Source organism: Parus major, chromosome 20 (genome assembly GCF_001522545.3).
Source record: "Parus major isolate Abel chromosome 20, Parus_major1.1, whole genome shotgun sequence".
In the NCBI taxonomy this organism is placed as follows: domain Eukaryota; kingdom Metazoa; phylum Chordata; class Aves; order Passeriformes; family Paridae; genus Parus; species Parus major.
In genome coordinates, this window is record NC_031788.1 from 7,535,535 (window position 1) to 7,554,227 (window position 18,693).

The window sequence follows — 18,693 nt, forward strand, 5'->3', positions numbered from 1 at the left end:
CAGCCCCCGCACCCGCGGCCGCCTCCTCGTCCGGGCTCCGCAGCTCCGCCGCCCGCGGGGACGCCATGGAACCGCCGCCGGCCTGCGCGGCCGAAGGTGAGCGGTCGAACCGGGACGGGATGCTCCTCTGGGTCGGAGACGGGTCCCCGAACCGGGATGCTTCCCCAAACCAGAACCGAACCCCGGGGGCGGGATGCTTCCCCTCCCCGAAGTCTCTTTCCCTAAGCGGGCTGCCAACCCCACCCCGCAGGTCTCCGAACCGGGCTGCTCCTGCTCCTGGGATCCCGCTTAGCCGAACCGGGCTACTTTCGGAGCTGAGACCCCGCCCGAACTGTCCACCTTCCCCGGAGCAGACCCCCAGACCGGGCTGCTCCCCTTCCCTGAACCCGGCACCTTCCTCTCAGAACCGGGTCGTCCCACCTGGCTCTCCCCCTTCCCAAACCAGGCGCCCACCGCGCGACCCACCTTCCCGAATCCGTCTGAAAACCCCTCTGGGGACCTGTGTCCTTGTGACTCCACTAAACTGCCTCTCACCGGACCCTCTTCTCCCGCCGAGCTGTGCCCTCCGGTTCCCCGCTCCCGCACCGAGCTGTGGCCCCGCTCCGTGCACCGGGCTCCGTTCCCCCTTCTCCGCTCGCTGCCCTCCCCGCCGATGCCCGCACCGAGCTGCCCCGCTTCCCCTCCCGGCTCCCCGCGCCGGGCTGCCTACCCCCGCCGCCTCCCCGGCTCCCCGGGCAGGTGCCGGTGCCGGTGCCGCCGCGGGGCGGGCGGTGGGTGCCCCGAGCTGCGGTCGCGCACGGCCGCCGCACGCACACGCACACACACACACGTACGGGGGGCACACACATGCACTCGCATGCACACGCCCGGGTGCATACCGGCACCTGCTGTGCACGTACTCTGTGCAACAGGGACCCCTCTGTGCACCCCCCTCGACAGCGCCGGGACCCTCCGTGGGCACCCCGGGGAGCTGCGTGGGGAGGGGCTTTGGAGAGGACAGAGCAGCAGGGTGGGTTTTGTGTGGGGTCTGCCTGGAGGACGTGTCCCCCAGAACCAGCAGTGCCCTGTGAGACCCGAGGCGGAGCTGGGCTGGGGACACTGGGCTGCAGTCTGAGTATTCCCAGCCTCAAGGACATGGAGAGGTTCCATATGGACGTTGCCCAGCCTGTCCCCAAATTCCGGGGGAAAGTGGGGGTTGACCTGGGTTTGGGCCAGGTATGAGATGCCCCAGCCTGGGACAGAGGAGCTCCTGGCACCTGTGGTCCCACTAGAATCCCACCGCAGTCCCATGGCATAATGCCCCCCCTTCACACACACACACACACACACACACACACACACATACACGTTATTTATTCAATTTTTCCCAGACCATTCATGTCACTGCCTGCACTCTTCTCCCTGACCTGGCACCAGACCCAGGCATGTGCCCCAGCAGTGACCTGCTGGCAGCCACACGCTTTCCCTCGTTTGTTAATACGACGTGGTCTATTTCCACATTTGGAGCAGTGCCTGGAGATGTGCATGTAAATCCCAAGCAATAGAGGGTAGGCTGATGACAGCTGCCGGGAAGGTTTGTCCATCACATTGCCATTTCCTTCAACACCTTCACATGCTTCCAGCATCTCCACAAGCACACTCAGTGCTGCAAGCGCTGGGTGAGCTCAGTGCTGGGGCTGCAGGGATGCCCCTTCTGCCCTGAACCCTGTCCCTGCACACAGTGGATTCCTCTGCAGCTACACTGGGCTCTGTGTTATCCACAGTGTCTAGACACTGCTCTGCATGGAGATGTCAGATGGGAGTCTCCTGACACCTGTGTCATGACCGGGCAGGGATTTTCTCTGAAGTCTCTGTCAGATACAGCTAAAATGAATTTAAAAGGGTCAGAGAGTTTTAGGGCATGGCACATAACTAAAGAGGTGCATTTGTGTTTTCTGAGGGCTGGACAGGTGCAACACGATCCAGGCTCAGCACCTATCCAGGCACAGTATCTATCAGTGATGCTGACTGGAACTCTCTAGACCAACACATGGTACCTCCAGTCACTGAGCTGCAGCAGGGGCATGGAGCTGCCATGACAGAGGGCTTCTAATGAGATGATCTGTAAAGTATCTTTCAACCCAAACCATTCCATGACTCTGTGACTCTGTGAAACACAGAGGCTTCCCAGCACAGTGTCCCCAGAGATGCAGCCAGAAGTGGGCCGAGAAAGAAGCAGAATTAAAAATAAATGTAAGTGCATCCTGCCACATTAACTACATTTAGAGAGGCTTTAGTATCAACCCACTCCGCAGGAAGGCAGGAGATGCTTGGAGACAAGTAGGTCATGGGACACAGATTGTCCCAAATCAGCAGGAAAAGATGGATTTGGAGCAGGCGGGCATATCACTGTGAACAGATGGGCAGGAGCAGATCTGCTGCCTCACCATCGCCAAATTCCCTGGGAAGACAGAACTGCCACCAGTTTGCTCCTGAGCAGAGCTGTGGTCAAGCCCTCTGTTCTGGAGCACCCAAGCCCTGTGGCTGCCCGTGCACCCAGGGATGCCAAGGCTGGAGCCCAGCCAGGGCTTTGTGGGGCAGAAGCAGAGGCATTCATGGCTGTGGCTCCCACCTGCCTTCATACAGGGACAGGGCTGAGCCTGCTGTGGGGTCAGGGCTCCATGCTGCCTGGGGGGCTGCTCCTGCACCCCAGTCCCACAGCAATGCTTGAGAGCCCACCTGTGATGGATGAGGTGGAGGGATGCATCCTGCTGGCATCGCTGCTTGCACCCTGCTGCCCCAGGATCCCAATGCCATTGCTGGATGGGAGCTGGAGGGGATCCCAGGTCTTTCAAGGGGCCTCGGGGTAGCTCAAAAACCTTCCCCAGCCTGATTTCAAGTGGCTGAGCATGAGGCTGGGGAGTGGCAAAGGGCACTCCATCTCCAAGGTGCTGGTACTAAGGGAAGGGGAGGAGAGACTGAGACAGCCAAAATCTATGCTGCCAATGCAGGAGCAAAGAGAGGAGGGAGACAGCCAAGGTCAGAGGGAGAACTGCCAAAATTCACAATGAAACTGCAGGAGTGCTGGAGGGGAGAGACAGACGACTTGGAAAGAGAACGATAGAGGAGGGGGGGAAGGAGTCTGGGAGATGGAGCAGGGTGAAGGAGCCAGACAGGGAAGCAGGGTTGGGAACATGTCACTCCACAGATGAAGTGATTGAACATGGATGAGAGGGACAGCAAAGACAGCCTCAGGCAGGCAGAAGACAACAGGAGCAGGAATGTGATGGAGCTAGACAGGCTGTGGACCTGGCTTTGTTCCCTAACACAGCTCTGTGAAGCACAGCCCAATTTTGGGGAGTGCACAGCTGTCTGGTTCCCCCGGCAGTGCTGACCTCTATCTAGCCTCACCACCGAGGTGAAGTTTCATTCCTGCCTCCTTAGCATTCACAGCATCCCATGGCAGAGTGAGTGTCTGCAGCCAGCACGGCTGAAGGTGACTTGGAGGTCAGGGAAAAAACAGCCAGGCAATTCAGGAGCTGGCTCTACATCACTGAGAGATCCAGCAGTTTGGGGGGACCAGAGGTGCCCAGCACATCACGGCCTCCCTGCCTGTCATGGCCAGTCCTTGTGTACCCATCAGAACATCCCAGTGTTCCACATAGATGGGGTGGGTTTCTGATCCAGCAAATTGCTCCTGGGAGCTGTTGCCCCCAGCAAGGAGGGAGGGCTGGACATCAGCCTTGATGCTGGGGAAGGCTGGAGATGCACAGTGGGCATCAGTGAGGGTGGTTCCCTTCTTGCAGGGCATGGAGTTCCCAGACAGGTTTAGTGCCCTAGAAGAGCAGTGGATATCTGCTCTGGGATTCCTGGGAGGTTCCTCCAAGTCCCCATGGGATACACCACTCCAAGGATGGTTCATAGCAAAAATTCCTCTCCTTCCCCAAACATCTGAACCCCAGCCCAAAGGCAGCTGGCAGGATGGAGCCCTGCTTGCCTCTACGACCAGCTACAGAGCCGCACTGGAAATAGGCTCAGCACTTTCCTGGTGATAATTAAGATCTCGTTATCTTCAGCTAACACCAGGGAGACAGGGAAACCACAGGTGCCTTGTGATATGGCAACAGCTGATGCTCCAGGCTGTGCCTGGGAGCAATGGGAGCCTTGCTGTGTTCTGCCTGAATATAAAGTACGGAAAGCATGAAGCAGAGAGTGACAAACTATTTTTTTCTTGGCTGATGACACCTAAATGTGCAAACATACTGTCTTCTCTCAGGGATGGCTGGAGCTAGCATAGATGGATGGCTGTGCACCTTTCACCTTCCCCCTCTGCACAGAGGTCTGACCTGAGGCTCTGTATTTTTGTTTGGATTTTCTTTTTCTTTTTTGTTTTTATTTTCTTTTTTTCTTCTGCAAATTTCCTTCACCAGGGGAGTTTTATGAGACGTGTCTGGAGTCACGCAGGAGCTGCTCACCTGCAGAGAAAGATGGGGCGGTGTCTGTAAACGGGCTCTTAGAATGTCAAGGGTGAAAGGGGTTGGGAGAAGAGGAGGGGAGGGGAAGACAAGGAGAGGAGAGGAGAGGAAGGAAGAGAGGAGAGGAGAGGAAGGAAGAGAGGAGAGGAAGAACAGATGGATGGGCAGAGGGAGATTGCTCTCCATCCTCATGGAGCTAAAATGAAGGGTGCGGCACCGTGTTCCCGGGCACGTGTGCGTGCTGCCGGTGAGCCCCGGGAAGGAGCAGGGAGCCATTTACAGCGGCAGGTCCCTGCCGAGGGGCCGTGCGGAGCTGTGGCGAGTGGCCACGGGCCCTGCGGGGGCTGCGGCCGGAGCTGCCCGCAGCGGCTCCGGGGGCGGGCCCGGTGTGGGACCCCGCGCGGCGCCTTCCCGCCCTCGGCTGAGCCGCGGCTGAGGCCTGAGGCGGCTCTGCCCGCCCCGCCGAGCGCCCTCAGAGCCTGCCAATCCCCCTCGATCTCCGCAGAGCCCAGCGGGGCTCCTCATCCTCCCCAGAGCCCCTCAGTGCCCGTCCATCCCTCGGGATCCCGCTAAATCCGCCACTCCCCTCCTGGTACTGCTCAGGGCCGCTGTCATCTCTGATCCCACTAAATCCCCCTGTCCCCTCCGCTTGTCGGTCATCCCATCCCCTCAGGTCCTGCTAAATCCTCAGGGCCTGGCTGGATCCTCCTGTCCCCTCAGGCATCACTAAATCCACCCTGACCCATCCCCTAAGGATCCCACCAAAGCCCCCTGCCCTCTGAGGGTCCCACTAAATCCTTTCATTCCCTCAGCACCCAGCTGGGTGATCCCAGCCCTTCTGGATCCTGCTAAATCCTCGCACCCCTCCATATCTACTTGGGTGCCCTGTCCCCTCAAATCCCATAAATCCTCTCATCCCCCTCAGTGCCTGGTTGTGTCTCCCCATCCCCTCAGATCCCACTAAATTCCCCCTTCCCCACAGCACCTGACTGGGTTCCCCATCCCCTCAGACTCCACTAAATCCCTGATCACACTTGGTGGCCCAGGACTAATCTTCTGTTGCAGGGGAAAGAGCTCAGGGAATTTTGTCAGGGTTGCCCTGAGACCTTTGGCCAGGCACCATGTTCTACCATGTCCACTTGCTCATCAACAAGCGGGGGCCGCTGGCCAAAATCTGGCTGGCTGCCCACTGGGAGAAGAAGCTCACCAAGGCGCATATCTTTGAGTGCAATTTAGAGATCACCATACAAAAAATCCTCTCCCCAAAGGTAGGCTGTGGCATGAGGAGGGATCTCCTGGAGGGTCCTGGGGTGGAGCTGTTGGTCTTTCATAGAGAACTCTTTTACTTCTGTGTAATATTTTAATATTTTTACCAAAATTACTAACTCCTAAATATCTTTTTCTTTTTTCTTTTTTTTTTTTTTTTAATTTTAAATCCTCACAGTTTGCTATAGCTCTGCGAACCTCTGGACACTTACTCCTGGGGGTGGTACGGATTTACCACAGGAAAGCAAAGTACCTCTTGGCAGACTGCAGTGAAGCTCTGACCAAAATGAAGACAGCCTTTCGACCAGGTGTATACAAAACCCAGCATTTTTTTCATCTGTGTACTTTACAGCTCTCATTTTAAAAGTTAATTTTTAGATATTTCTGTTAAATATAAACTACTGACCCCAAAGGAAACTGAACATACTAACACCTACCACTGGTGTTTAGTCTGGCTTAATTTAGTGCCATTTCAGATCTTTGATTCCCTTAACAGAAGCAGTATCTTAAGTGGGCTTACAAGAAGATGCTTGAGTTCAGCCTCCTTTGCTAGATAATTAATTTTAATTTCTGATGACACCAACAACATGTCTAACAGTGTCAGTGCCAGACCTGACAGCGTGTTTTGAGCTCTAGCCATGTAGACAGGGAGAAGGGAGCTGAGATGACTGGAGCCTTTTCCAACAGGCTCTGTGTTTGTCATACTTGGGCAATAAATGGGAGGCACTGTTGTCTAAAAAAAGCCTAGCACCAGTGTCTACTGCCAGTTTTAATGTGCTTTGTGACCTGGTCTGTTTGCAAAATAGTGAATAATTAGTCTGCATTATTCTCAAGGACATGATCACAGAACTATAGAATCACAGAACCATTTAGGCTGGAAAAGCCCTCCAAAACCCAGTCCAACTGTTCACCCAGCACTGCAAAGGCCACCACTAAGCTGTGTCCCCAAATACCACATGTCTTTCAAATCCCTCCAGGGATGGTGACACCAGTACTACCCTGTGCCAGGGCTTGAAAACCTTTTCAGTGAAGAAATTTTTCTTAATATCCAACTGAAATCCTCTGGCCATAGCTTGTGGCTATTTTGGGGATAGATCCTATAGCAACTTGGAGGGCACCACACAGCTCAAGAACACACAACAGTCACCACTGCAGCAACAGAGACTTTACCTGAACAGAAGCGGGGGGAAAAATCTCAGCAGAAATGGTAAAATGCTGAAAGAGGCTGTTCAGGGATGCTGTGAAATGAACAGAAACAGAAATAGACAAAAGTGATCTGACTTTGAAATGAACCCTGTTCTGAGCAAAAGGTTGGGTTGGATGACCTTGAGAAATCCCTCCACACATGAATTTTTCCAGGATCCTCTGATTCCCAAGCAACTGGAGTCTGAGTACATAATTATTTGATGCTGGAGAACAGTGTTGTGGAGACAGAGCAGAGAAAAGGAAAACAAAGTGGTTCATTTGCAGTGCTGTGAAAGACTCTGGGCTAAACATCAGCTGGGAGAACCTTCCAGGGACTTAAAGCAGCTGTTCACCAACACAAGTACTTACATATTTTGGGTCCTGTTGCAGCAGGCTCTTTTGTACCTTGTCTGTAAAAAATAGATCATCTTAAGGGCATAGAAACTGAAATTCCACTTTTGGATGCCTAGGCTTTACCTTTCTGTGATTTAGAATGGTAGCAGCTCCTCCTGACATGTTTATAGGCTTATTATACCTACTTGGGAGAGAACACTACTTTTATTTTATTGATACTTATTTTGTTATGTTGTCTGTTTATTTCAGGCCTTCTTGACCTTCCAGAAGAGAACTTTGAGGCTGCTTATCAGTCCATTACATTACCTGAAGTATTTCATGAGTTTGAAGTACCACTACCAGATGTAAAGTAAATGCTTTCCTGGTTTTTATTCATTACTTTAGTATTTTCAGAAGTAAAAGCTATACTTGCTGTTATCTGATTGAGACTCCCGTTGTGTTGTTTCGATTTAATAACTGAATTTTCCTAAATTCTGAGCTCTACAAGGCTACAGTGTTGTGCTTTGGTAGTTTTCCTCAGTCCTTTAATCAACAGACCTTCACAATGAAATAATGTCTTGAACTTAGACTTCAGGATTTTAAATTGTCTGGGTGAAGGATGCAAACAGCTTTCTGAACCTCAAGAGAAGAGATAAAAATTAGTATTAATCCTGAAAGATGTGGGCAGTAACCACACAGTGTTGCACTGTTCCAGTGGGTAACTTCATTTTGTTTCTGCTCCACTGCTCTCTGGGGCTGGGGTGTTTTATCAGCAATAGTCAGCCTGGCTCCTGAGAAAAAAGCCAGCATATTTCTTAGGCTTTTTTGACACAAAGCAGCATTAATGTAGAAAATTGATAAAAAGCAGGAGGCTTTTTGTGTTTCTGATGGCTCTGATGCCCCAAAGGTCCAGGACAAGAGATTTCCACTAAGGGTTGCTCTGTACCTCCTCATAAATACAATTTGATGGCATCAGTAAGGGTTTATCATTTTGTAAGTACAGCTGCAATATAATACACTTTATTCAAGTGCCTCAACATACTGACTCTGTGAAGATGCCTTTTCTGCCTGCCCTAAGAGTTGTGCCATTTGATTTAAAAGATGTTTCCCTAATTAGTTGCCTTCTGAGAAGGGCCTGGTAGATACCAGGCCTTGGATGGGAACAAAATCACAAAAGCCTAAGTTTACTGGCAAAAGAGAGTGGAGAAATATGGGGGTTTGTGATAAAATGCCAGGATTGAAAGCTGTTTAGAAACAAGTTTTCACATTCCAGCTGAACACTAAATGGGTTTCAGTTCACCCTATATTTTTATAATATTTTTTTCATCAGGGCCATTGATGTTGCTGAACATTTTACCTTGAATCAGAGCAGAGCTGAAGAAATCACACTTACAGAGGATTATGAAAGCAGTATACTTCTCTGTGATAGAAACTTTGGTGAGAGAAGTGGAGAAATTGGAAATATTTCATAAGGGGAAGTGGGTTTTATATAAAACTTTTATGTGAGCCCTTTCCACGTGTGAAAAAGCTGTCATTAAAGGTGCATTTGTTTCATGCTTTTGCTGATTGACATATCATGCTGTCTGAAGTTTAAAATTTTGTGTAAGCAATATAATCTGGTGTCAGAGACTGAGAACCAAACCAAACATTTCCTGCTTTTACTAGATCAGATAACATTGTTTATTGTTTATTTCATTTGAGGTATGGATGTCTTGCAATCTTTTAAAAATTACTAGAAAAATTAGGAAATTACTAAATCTGGATTTCCAAAACTCACGCAGATGAGGGATCAGGAATTGTGTGTTTCCTCAGATGAAGAAGCAGATGCACTGAGGAGACAGAGCTTCTTTGAGGGCAGTGTCCTGACAAGCAGTAACAGTCTGGTGGCTGATCCCAACTCAGCCAGCACCAGCGGAGACATATCTGTGCTGCACGAAGATGTTTACTGCTTCCAGGATGACTGTTTTGGGGATGAGGACGATGCTGCAGATATGATTGGTAGGATTTGCCACAGGCAAACAGAATCTGTTCCTTTCCAAATATTTTTATTCTTACAGGAAAACAGTCAAGACAGCACCAAAGTGCTTGTTGTCAAAAATAAATTCTATGTTGTTTGTTTATTTCATACGTATTTTTTTTCCTATCTGTCACTAAATCTATGATCACTTAGACACTGCCAAGTCAAATTGGTTTAAAGGCTGTATTTCATTATTTTAGAATTAAAGGCATTAAATCTATGCTTAATGTTTAACAATTTAATTTCTGTTTTCAAAGGTGAAATAGTGCAGCATTTTTATCCTTACTGTTGTAATAACAAAGGCAGCAAAGTAGCTTCTACATCATTATGGCTTAGAGTATTTATGTAAACCTTACAGATTGATACCTGTTAACACTGTCAAGGCCATCATTTTCAAACACAAAGGTGGAAATCTCAAACTTGGGACTAATCCCCTCCTTTGTGTGCTGTTGCAGACAGTCGTATCACTGATGGCCATCTGCAGAAGCTGAGCTTTATTTCTTTGCAGAGTGTTAACCTTGACTAACATTAGGCTGTATCAGGCTATTTCATGACTACTAAGGCTTAGAAAGATTAAAACTATGTGTTTTGTATTTAAGAAATCCTGTTGAGGGATGAGCAAAATGTCCTAGATAAAGACATTCTTGATGCGGAGGAAGCACATCCTTTGTCACAAGATCTGCCAGAGACCAGCAGAGCCAGTGAGTTTGCAGCATCTGCTCCATCTCACATAAGCCCTCTGTTCCTGTGTTAATGCCCATCACTCACATTCAGCTTTTTGTAGTAACTTTGTGCCTTTTTCCTTTCTTCTTTTATTTTGAGCCTTTTTTTTTTTTCCTAAACTGCTTCATCCACCATTTTAGGATAATTGTATTTGATTTAGGGATTCCAAATTTGTAACTTGACATTGCTTAGAAACACCTTCATGTAACATCCTGTTGGATATGCTGTTGGTCCACCCTGCTGCTCACAGCGTGATGTCCCTTTTGAAAGGGAAAGAAACCTAAATAAGGCTGTCCTGTAACAGTGAACTTTCCTAGTGAGAGCTTAAAAGGTCTTTTCCAAGAGAAACAATTCCATGCTTCTATTTCTGGCTTCATATTTCTGCAATGTATAACACTTAAGTAGCCCATAAAAGTGTTGTTAATCTTTTGGTTTGATGTTGATGAAAGAAATTAAGCTTTGATAACTATTCCTGAGACATTTTGGTATCTTAAATCCTTGCTCCCCCATCAGAGTGTTAGTTTAAAACAGAATTCTGGAATGGCTTTAGAGGGATAGAGTGGCTCTCTTTGATCTGTTGCTGGTGCTACTCATTCCTTTTCTGTTGGGAGAAATGTCCACACTGCAATGAACATGCCTGGAACTGGAAACAGAGAGGGATTGAAGCTAAACACCTTTGCCCCTGAACACTTTCTGCTGTGTGGGTTTTTCTCCAGATTGGTTCTTCTGTCTCTGCTATGGCCTGGTCATTCTGGGATCAGTGAAGGGAAGTGTGCAGGGCAGAGCACAAGAAGGAACTGGGGAACATAAGTGAGATTATAAACAAAACCACAGTTTCCTATTTCTCACTGTTTCTGTTTGGTATCATTCTCTGTCATGTGATTGAGAAATCAGTCCATATTGTAATTTTATTGTTTTTTTTTAATTTGGGTTTCTTGGGTTTTCTTGCAGTTGAGTCCAACTGTGCAGACACCACCGTAAAGGACGTAAATCATACAGTGAGTGAGACAACCCTTTTGTTCCAGGATGAAGGATTTCTGCTTGAGCCAGTTGATGATACAGGTCAGAAGTTGATCAGTTTCCAATGAATGTTTGCATTAACTAGGTTTGGTTTGCTTCTTGGTAGTGAAAATACTTGCAATATAGATTATTGCCACCTTATATTTCATCTGCTCCTGCTGTCAGAGTTCCATTTTACAGTAAATATTATACAAACCCAGTGTCAGGTTATTTATCTCAGCTGCCCAAATCTCTGCTCACAGTTTCTTCCATGTACTAAGTCAAGTTTTGTTGCTCTTCAGCTCCAGTAGCATTGCAAGCTTGGCCTTGGGGGTAGTATTGAAGATTCACCTGGGAAACTTTAATTGCCAGTGACACATCAATGACTTGTATATTTAAAATCACAATCCTAAAACTTTCAAGCCTTTGGAAAACATTGGTTTGTGAACTTTTAACAAGATCCAAGGTGAAAAGTATTACATTTCCCCTGTAGAGGAAATCTAAATGTCCCCTATCATCTTGGTGGCTGTTTATGAATAAACAAGCTCATGTTGACAGCAGTATTTACAATATTGGAATTTTTTGGCCTGCCCAAATAATATCCAGGAAGTTATGGGTGTATAACTAATCTGTGTCTTTCTTTTGTGTTTACATCTTTAATAAATTGCTAAATGATTAAACCGAAAAATGCAGATATTAATTATGAGGAAATGAAACCTCTTGAGTACATCAGCAGTTCCTGGAGCATTTAATTTCCTGATGGATTAAAGACAGCTTACTCAGTCTTGTTGCTCTAGCATGTGTTCTCATGACGTTCTCCTGTTCCTGGTTCTTTATTAGAAGAGTCATTTGTCTTCCACCAGCAAACATAAGGGAATTTCCAGTTAAAGAGTACAAAGAGTGAAAACTTCATAGAAACTTTTAAAGGAATGGCCTGTGCACTTGTACTTTGATTTTCAAGTCTAGGCAGTGTTCAGAAGGTTAGCAGCCAGGTTGATTCACTGTGCTTTTTTTCTGTGCTTAATATCTTAGGAATAGACCTTAAGACTTGTTATTAATATTTACTTTATTTAGCTGTCACCCAGAGGAAAACAAAACAAAGAAAGAGGAAGCTGATGGTGGATGCAGAGAACGAGCTCAGCTGCCACACCATTTACAAGCAGCTCAATGACTGGACAGACCTCCTGACCACGCTGGACCTTGCTCCCCCAACCAAGAAAGCAATGATGTGGAAGGAGTGGGGAGCTGTGGATAAACTCCTGTTCCATGCTTCACAGCCTGAGATTCATGTTCAGCTGCAAAAGGTAAAGATCGGTTCCTTGTGGGGTCTGTGCCACTGTGTAGGTTCCAGGATTGTTGCAGAGCTGGGATCTGACTGAGACAGGTTTTGCAAACTGTTTGATCCAAACTTGGGGATGGCTGCAGGTGTGCATTGAGCATTGCTCTGCAGTACAGGCCAGCTGGACACCTGATGGTTTGCACACTCACCACTAATTGTTTCATCACCTGTGGGGTCACAGCCTTAACCTCCTGCACTCCAACAAGTGAAACATTACAAAAGGAACATGAGAGCTGATGTTTCATTTCACACACTGGCACCTGAGTGGTCTTATACTGAGAGTCAACTTTTTACTTTCCTGACAATTTCTTTTATACTTTCTCCTTTGTTGTATTGTTTTCTGGTATATTTCCTCTTTGTAATCAATTTGAGACATCTTTTGTTTATATTTACTTTAAAAGTACATCAGAGATTATTATTAGAATATTGTAATGGATTTGGAAGGGCTCACTGCAGCAGCGCAGCTTCACCACTTAGAGTCCAGCTGCAGAATTACAACTTGCTCTTTAAGAGGATGAAAACTGCAGATGTTTCTTTCTTTCATCATTCCTTACTGGCTGGTTTCAAGAAAAATCATCCAAGCTTTTTCTAAGATGTTTTTTTTCATGGAATTCATGTTGGAGCTCCAGAATGCTATTGCTTAAAAACAAACAAACAAAAAAAAATTGCAGATTTTCAGAGTGACCTAATTCAAATACTGAAATTCTGGGTTGCAGTCATTAACATACAGTTCATATTCATATCTTTGTGTTGATGTTTGCAAATAATCTGCCATAATATTCTGAAAGCAAACATAGAAAAAATAATTATTTTCAGTTGTTTGAAAAAAGCTTCAAGGCTGACAGATTTAAGATGAGAGCAAATGGAATACAGAGGACGTCTGAAATGAAAGAAATGAGAAAAGAGCAAGATACTACAGGTAATATTTTAATTCTGTTGTGCAGAATTAGCTGCTAGAAAGTATTTTCTATTCTGCATAATGTCTGAGAGACATAAGAGGTGTTTGTGTGCAGTATTCCACAAATTACTACTTTGTTGTTCTTTTGTTTCTTAGAAATTAAATGAAATCCAAGTCTTTTCTTCCTTGTGGCATAAAGAGATATTTTTGGTTTCATCTCTGGTTTCTCTAATTATCTCTGAGACTGCAAATTTGGGTAGTGTTGCTTGTGGATTATTTTTTAAATATAATAATAATAATAATAAAAAAGCTTCCTTCTTATTCTAAGCTTAATCAAACTGCTCTCCAAAATTCCAAATTAATGTAAATAGTTCTACTTGTATCTGGAAGATGTGTGTGGTTAATATCAGGCAAGAAGGAATGTCCCATGTTTGATCTTCTGAGAAGGATGTATCCACTTTCACTCCTTTTCTCTGCTGGGAACCAAACCTGCCTCAAAAATTAATTAACAAACCCACCTCCTGTGAGTCCATAAAGGTCAACTTTTAGAAAAGGAAAACCTGCCTTGGGAGGTTCTTGTTCCATGCTCGTGTTGGGAATGATGTTTCTTCAATATTTGCTTATTGTGGCTTTTCCTTTCAAAGACTGTGAACTTGGGTGTGATTTTTGCTTTTCAGTAGGTTTTTTTTAAGGACAGTGATTCATGGTAATTGCCTCTTGAACCTTGGTTTTCTATTAATACAGAGATGCTGCCAGTAGAAGAGCCAAGTTACCTGCAGGAACCAGCTCATTCTGAGACTGAGAGAAAAATTAGAAATTATTCCTTTATGTTGACATCACAGAGTGACAGAAATGAAACCAATGAGAACTGTGGTGAAATTATAGTGAGCAGTTTTCCTCAGTTTTAAAGATCTAAGTGTGTCTATTGGTTCCACTTTTTGCTAAGGTTCCATTTAAAACATATTAAGAAATTACTAATGTTTGGAAAGGATGCTAAAACCAGTCAAGAGAGCATTAAGTAGCTTGTGTGATGAAATCTTATTTATTATTTGGTAAACTCCCACAATGAATGAATGATTAATTAAAATGTTTATTAATCAGCATAGATTACAGTTTAATCACTAAGTATGAATGAGAGCTTAATATTAAATAGGAAATATTGTACTGAAGAGACAAATATAATTTTTATAAAGGATAAAACTTACATTTTGTGTCTCATATTGAGGAAATACTTAAGCAATATCTCTTCCATCTTCACTTATGCTAAAGTGCATTCTTTAGAGAATATGAGGCTCATTAATGTTGAAAAGTGATGAAACTGGGCTCATGGCAGCAGAAAGCACGTGCTCCATGCCTCAACTCTGCCCATAGGTGTAGATTCAGCTGTAGGATAAATCCTACAGCAAGGTCCTTGCTTGATGTTGATGAAAGAAATTAAGCTTAAGGAAAGACATTGGTAGAAATAGCAGCTATTAACTAATTTTGAAAAACTTAATTACAGTAAATACATTGAGCAGAACTGTGTAATGAGAATTGCACTGTGTACATAAATGGTCAGGCCTAGTGATTGTCTTTTTTGTGCTCACAGGAGAATGGAGCAGCTTTTTCTGAGAGCTCAAAAAATTCTCTGGGCCAGGAAGATGAAGCACAGCAGGTGGAGGTGCCAAAGGTTTGTGTCCTAAGCTGATGGCCTTGGCTTGTTTCAGAAGAGAACTCTGTTTCTTTAAAAAAAAAAAAGGAAAAAAAATAGCATCATGAACTTACAGGGAGTTTTGCTTCCTGTGAGAAGGAAATAATTTCAACCTTGCTGGCTCTGAGGATGCTCAGGTACTCTGAAACCAGGGCAGTCAGCTGCATACTTCAGAGGTTAAGTCCAAAATCCCAAGCCAAATATTTGAACATCTCTTTAAGCCCCTGGCCAATACAAATCCTGTCAGAATCCCAGTCCCACAGGGCAGTTCCTGGCTGTGGAGCTGCCTCACTGGGACCATGGCCAGTTGCACCTGAGCTGTCTCTGTGGCACAAAGCACCCAGGTCCCAATCTTTCTTTCCTTCGTTTCACACAACCTTGTGTGAGCACAGAGGTGTCAGAGGCTCCAGATTCCCTGAGTCTGGCCATCCAGATGCCTAGCTCCATCTGGATTTTCACTCAGGCTGGAACTCCTGTCCTTTTTTCCATGGTGTGTGACCTTTTACACACCCTGACTGAGCTTCTGTTTCCTTCCTCTCAAGGAGCAAACAAGGACCAGGAAAGACAGTGAAGAAATAAGATGGGGCAAAAGAACTCTTCGGTTACAAAAAACTTTACAGGTACCAGTGCTGGATTTTGTTAATAGATACCAAAAGCTGGTGTTGATTTCAGCTGGACCATGTTAGAAAAGCTCTTCCTTCTACTGTCCATTTGTGCCTCTGCCTCTCACTTGCAGCATGTGCTTTTTTTTGGTATTTCTGTGGAAAATCTGGATTCTGGGTGCTTGATGTGTGGTGTTCCTTTCCACAGCTGCTGGAATTATGAGAATTTTCTGAATGCTCTTCTTTTTTTTGAGCATATTTCAAATGTTCTGTGCAAATAATAAATAAATATTTACATCTGAGTACAGCCTTTAAAAAACAAGAGATACCTCTGAAACCAAACAATTGCTCAAGGATATTTATTGTTATCAATCACAAAGCATGATGGAAGCACCCCAGCACTGTAATGGAATTTGGTGGAATTGTAGATTTTAGTAACACACATAAATACCAACACTATTATGGCATTAAAATGTTAAGAGCCACTTCTATAAACACAGATGGAAGACAGCCAGAGAGGTTGTGGACTCCCTGTCCCTGGAAGTGTTCAAGTCCAGGTTGGATGGGTCTTGGAACAACCTTGCCTAGTTGAAGGTATCCAGGGTGGGGGAATGAGATTGTCTTTAAGGTCCCTTGAACCCAGACCAGTGTGTGCTTCCATGATTCCATGGAGATTGGATCCCATCTGAGGCATTCAGGCAGAGATATTCCCTCTATGCAGTGCTCTCTGTTTGGACTCCATGTGCTCCAGTTTTACTGGTGGAGAAGCTGACCTGACTGATTTCTCATTTCCTTCACGCAGCAACTGAAGAGATCAGGTGTGTGTTCCTTCAGTTTCCGGGAGCTCTGCCAGAGAAACAACCGGAAAGAAGCTGCAGCCACGTTTTACCTCTTTCTGGTGCTGAAGAAGCAGCAGGTCCTTGAGCTGCAGCAGCATGAGCCCTTCGCTGACCTCATAGCCACTGCTGGACCCATGTTTAACAAGCTCAGATAAACTGATCAAAATACAGCTTAGATTGCATTTTCCAGCATGGTTTTCCTGGAAAAAGGATGGAATGTCTTGTCAAACTGTGGGAGATGAGCAGAGCTCTCAGTCCTCTACAGCATCCAGTAATGGCTTGTGAAGGGGTCCTGCCTCAGGTGATCAATACAGGGCTTATTATTAATGTTTACAGTTATTTATAGTATATATAGTATAGTATATCTAGATATTTATAGTGTAATTATTTATCGTTATTTATAGTGTTATTAATATTATAATTACATGATGAGTTATACAATACATTAATAAAATACCCCTAAAATATATATTCTATGTAAGAGATTTACATTGTGAAGGATTTTATAAAAATCCTCAAAGGAATTTTATAAATGTCCTTGAAGGGTTTTTATAAAAGTCCTTCAAAACCTTTCTCAGAGACTACTTTTGGAACTTAAATTACTTTTGACAAGGCTTGTGTCTGTTAATTATTGAATACCATCAGTAAGAGTTATCTGTTTACTCTCTGTAGCAAAAAAAACTTAGACTATTTAAAATTGTTCCTGTCAAAGAATGTTCAGTATTTCATGTTTTAAGATCTGGCAGGGTACTGTTGCTTTTATGTGTTCAGGCAGACAGAGGTTACACTGGCCCTAGAAGAGCCCAGAAGCTGCAGCAAGAACTTCTATTTCATAAAAATCCTGCAATTTCAGATTTCACAGAGCTTTTTAACTTATTAACACCTTTATTCATGTGTAGACCTATTTAAAAATGGATGTTAACAGAAATATTATTAATTCCTTGCATTTTTATCTAATTTAGGATAAATTTTATCCCTTTTACTGTCCTTTTCTAAAGCTCTTGGCTTCTGGCAGCCTCCCACCTGGAGGAGGGATGGTTGTGCTCCACTCAGGTGCTTTGATGCTGTGGGGACATCACTTTTCCTTCATGTGGAGTCAATAAAAATCAGATGTTTCCTTTGCTTGTTGGTGTTTCTTCTGAAGGATCAAATCCTGTGGGTACATCTTTGTAGTCAGGGACTTGGTGATTTTACTTAAAATGGGAAAGGATGGGTGCTACTGCCACCTGATTTCCAGGTGTTCACTCACCTCAGTGACACCCCTGTTTCTCTGGAGCCACTAACGGGCTCCTGTCCCACAGGATTCAGGGAGGTTTGGTTTTGAGGGTCTGTTTAAGGGAGTAAAAAGGCTTTACAAGAGGTGAAGTCCCAGCATGGGGCAGGGGATGGCATGGGGTGGGTGTGGGGGTGTTCCAGCTGAATGTCCTTTCTGAACAGGAATATTTGATTAAATAAGGGCCTTTGCTGCTGTTCTCTGAGGGGTTCCTTTTCTGGGTGTAAGGAAGCAAAAAGCATCCCTGTATGGTAAAAACCTCTCTGTTTTCTGTAAAAGAAACGCTATTTTTGGGTGGGAACAGGAGTGTGGCTCAGGCCGAGACTGGAACCAAGGGCAGCTCATCTTTTCCTTATGGCAGGTCTGGCATTTCCAAAGCCAGGTGCTGACCTGGGAAAAGGGTTTGGGTTTGGTGCAAACCTCTCCCAGCAGCAGGCCCCATCTCCCTGCAGGAGATCTCCTCAGGTCAGAGTATCCTGGGAGACCAAGCACTGCAGACTGCAGAGGGAAGGAGAAACCATTTTTCTTTCCCAAAAGCCATCAGGAATGACTCTGCATCTCACAGCAGAGCTTCTGCCTGTGCCACATGGTCAGAGCTGCTCCAGTGGCAGCAGATGTGATAACTCATTAATTTTCCTTTCAAGAAGAGAGGCTGTGCATTGGATTCACCGGGAAAGAAAGAAACAAAAGGCAGCTGGAGGCGGGCAGGAATAAATGGGAGGCAGGATATATATATACACACTGAAAACAGTCTGTGTGTCGGGATAAATGAGGTACAAATCATGCAGGAAATAGCGCTGCAAGACTGACATGTATTTACCAAACAGGTTTGTCAAAACTCTGGATTAACCATGGGGGAGTGACAAAGGGAGCTGGGAATGTCTGGGAAGCACAATGGGCGCCGGGTCCAGACCCAACCTGGGTGCAGGTTCTACTCTGTGAATATTTTCCACATTAACATTTCCCTGCATAAGGCCGTATGTGGATCCATACACGCCGATGTTCTGTTTGCAGCACAGGCACATGAGCATCTCTCACTCTCCCGGTCCCCACGGGGGTGTCCGCAGCCGACCTT

At 45.6% G+C, this 18,693-nt stretch overlaps 1 protein-coding gene across 3 annotated transcripts; it reads left to right on the forward strand.

The window, feature by feature from the left end:
- Window positions 1-6: 6 nt before the first annotated feature.
- Window positions 7-17,467, forward strand: RAD21L1 (RAD21 cohesin complex component like 1). Of its 3 annotated transcripts, none has more exons than XM_015647160.3 (14): window positions 7-96; window positions 5,520-5,722; window positions 5,899-6,028; window positions 7,509-7,608; window positions 8,569-8,675; window positions 9,051-9,236; window positions 9,855-9,956; window positions 10,930-11,040; window positions 12,052-12,281; window positions 13,133-13,235; window positions 13,959-14,098; window positions 14,803-14,883; window positions 15,447-15,524; window positions 16,309-17,467. In XM_015647160.3, the coding sequence occupies exons 2-14, from the start codon at window positions 5,576-5,578 to the stop codon at window positions 16,498-16,500; spliced, it is 1,707 nt and encodes a 568-aa protein (XP_015502646.1). In that variant the 5' UTR covers window positions 7-96; window positions 5,520-5,575; the 3' UTR covers window positions 16,501-17,467. The 3 variants fall into 3 exon arrangements, with proteins under 3 accessions (XP_015502646.1, XP_033374922.1, XP_015502645.1); XM_015647159.2 differs by lacking the exon at window positions 7-96 and adding an exon at window positions 4,866-5,046; XM_033519031.1 differs by lacking the exons at window positions 7-96; window positions 9,855-9,956 and having other exon boundaries at window positions 4,865-5,722.
- The last annotated feature ends 1,226 nt before the right edge of the window (window positions 17,468-18,693 follow it).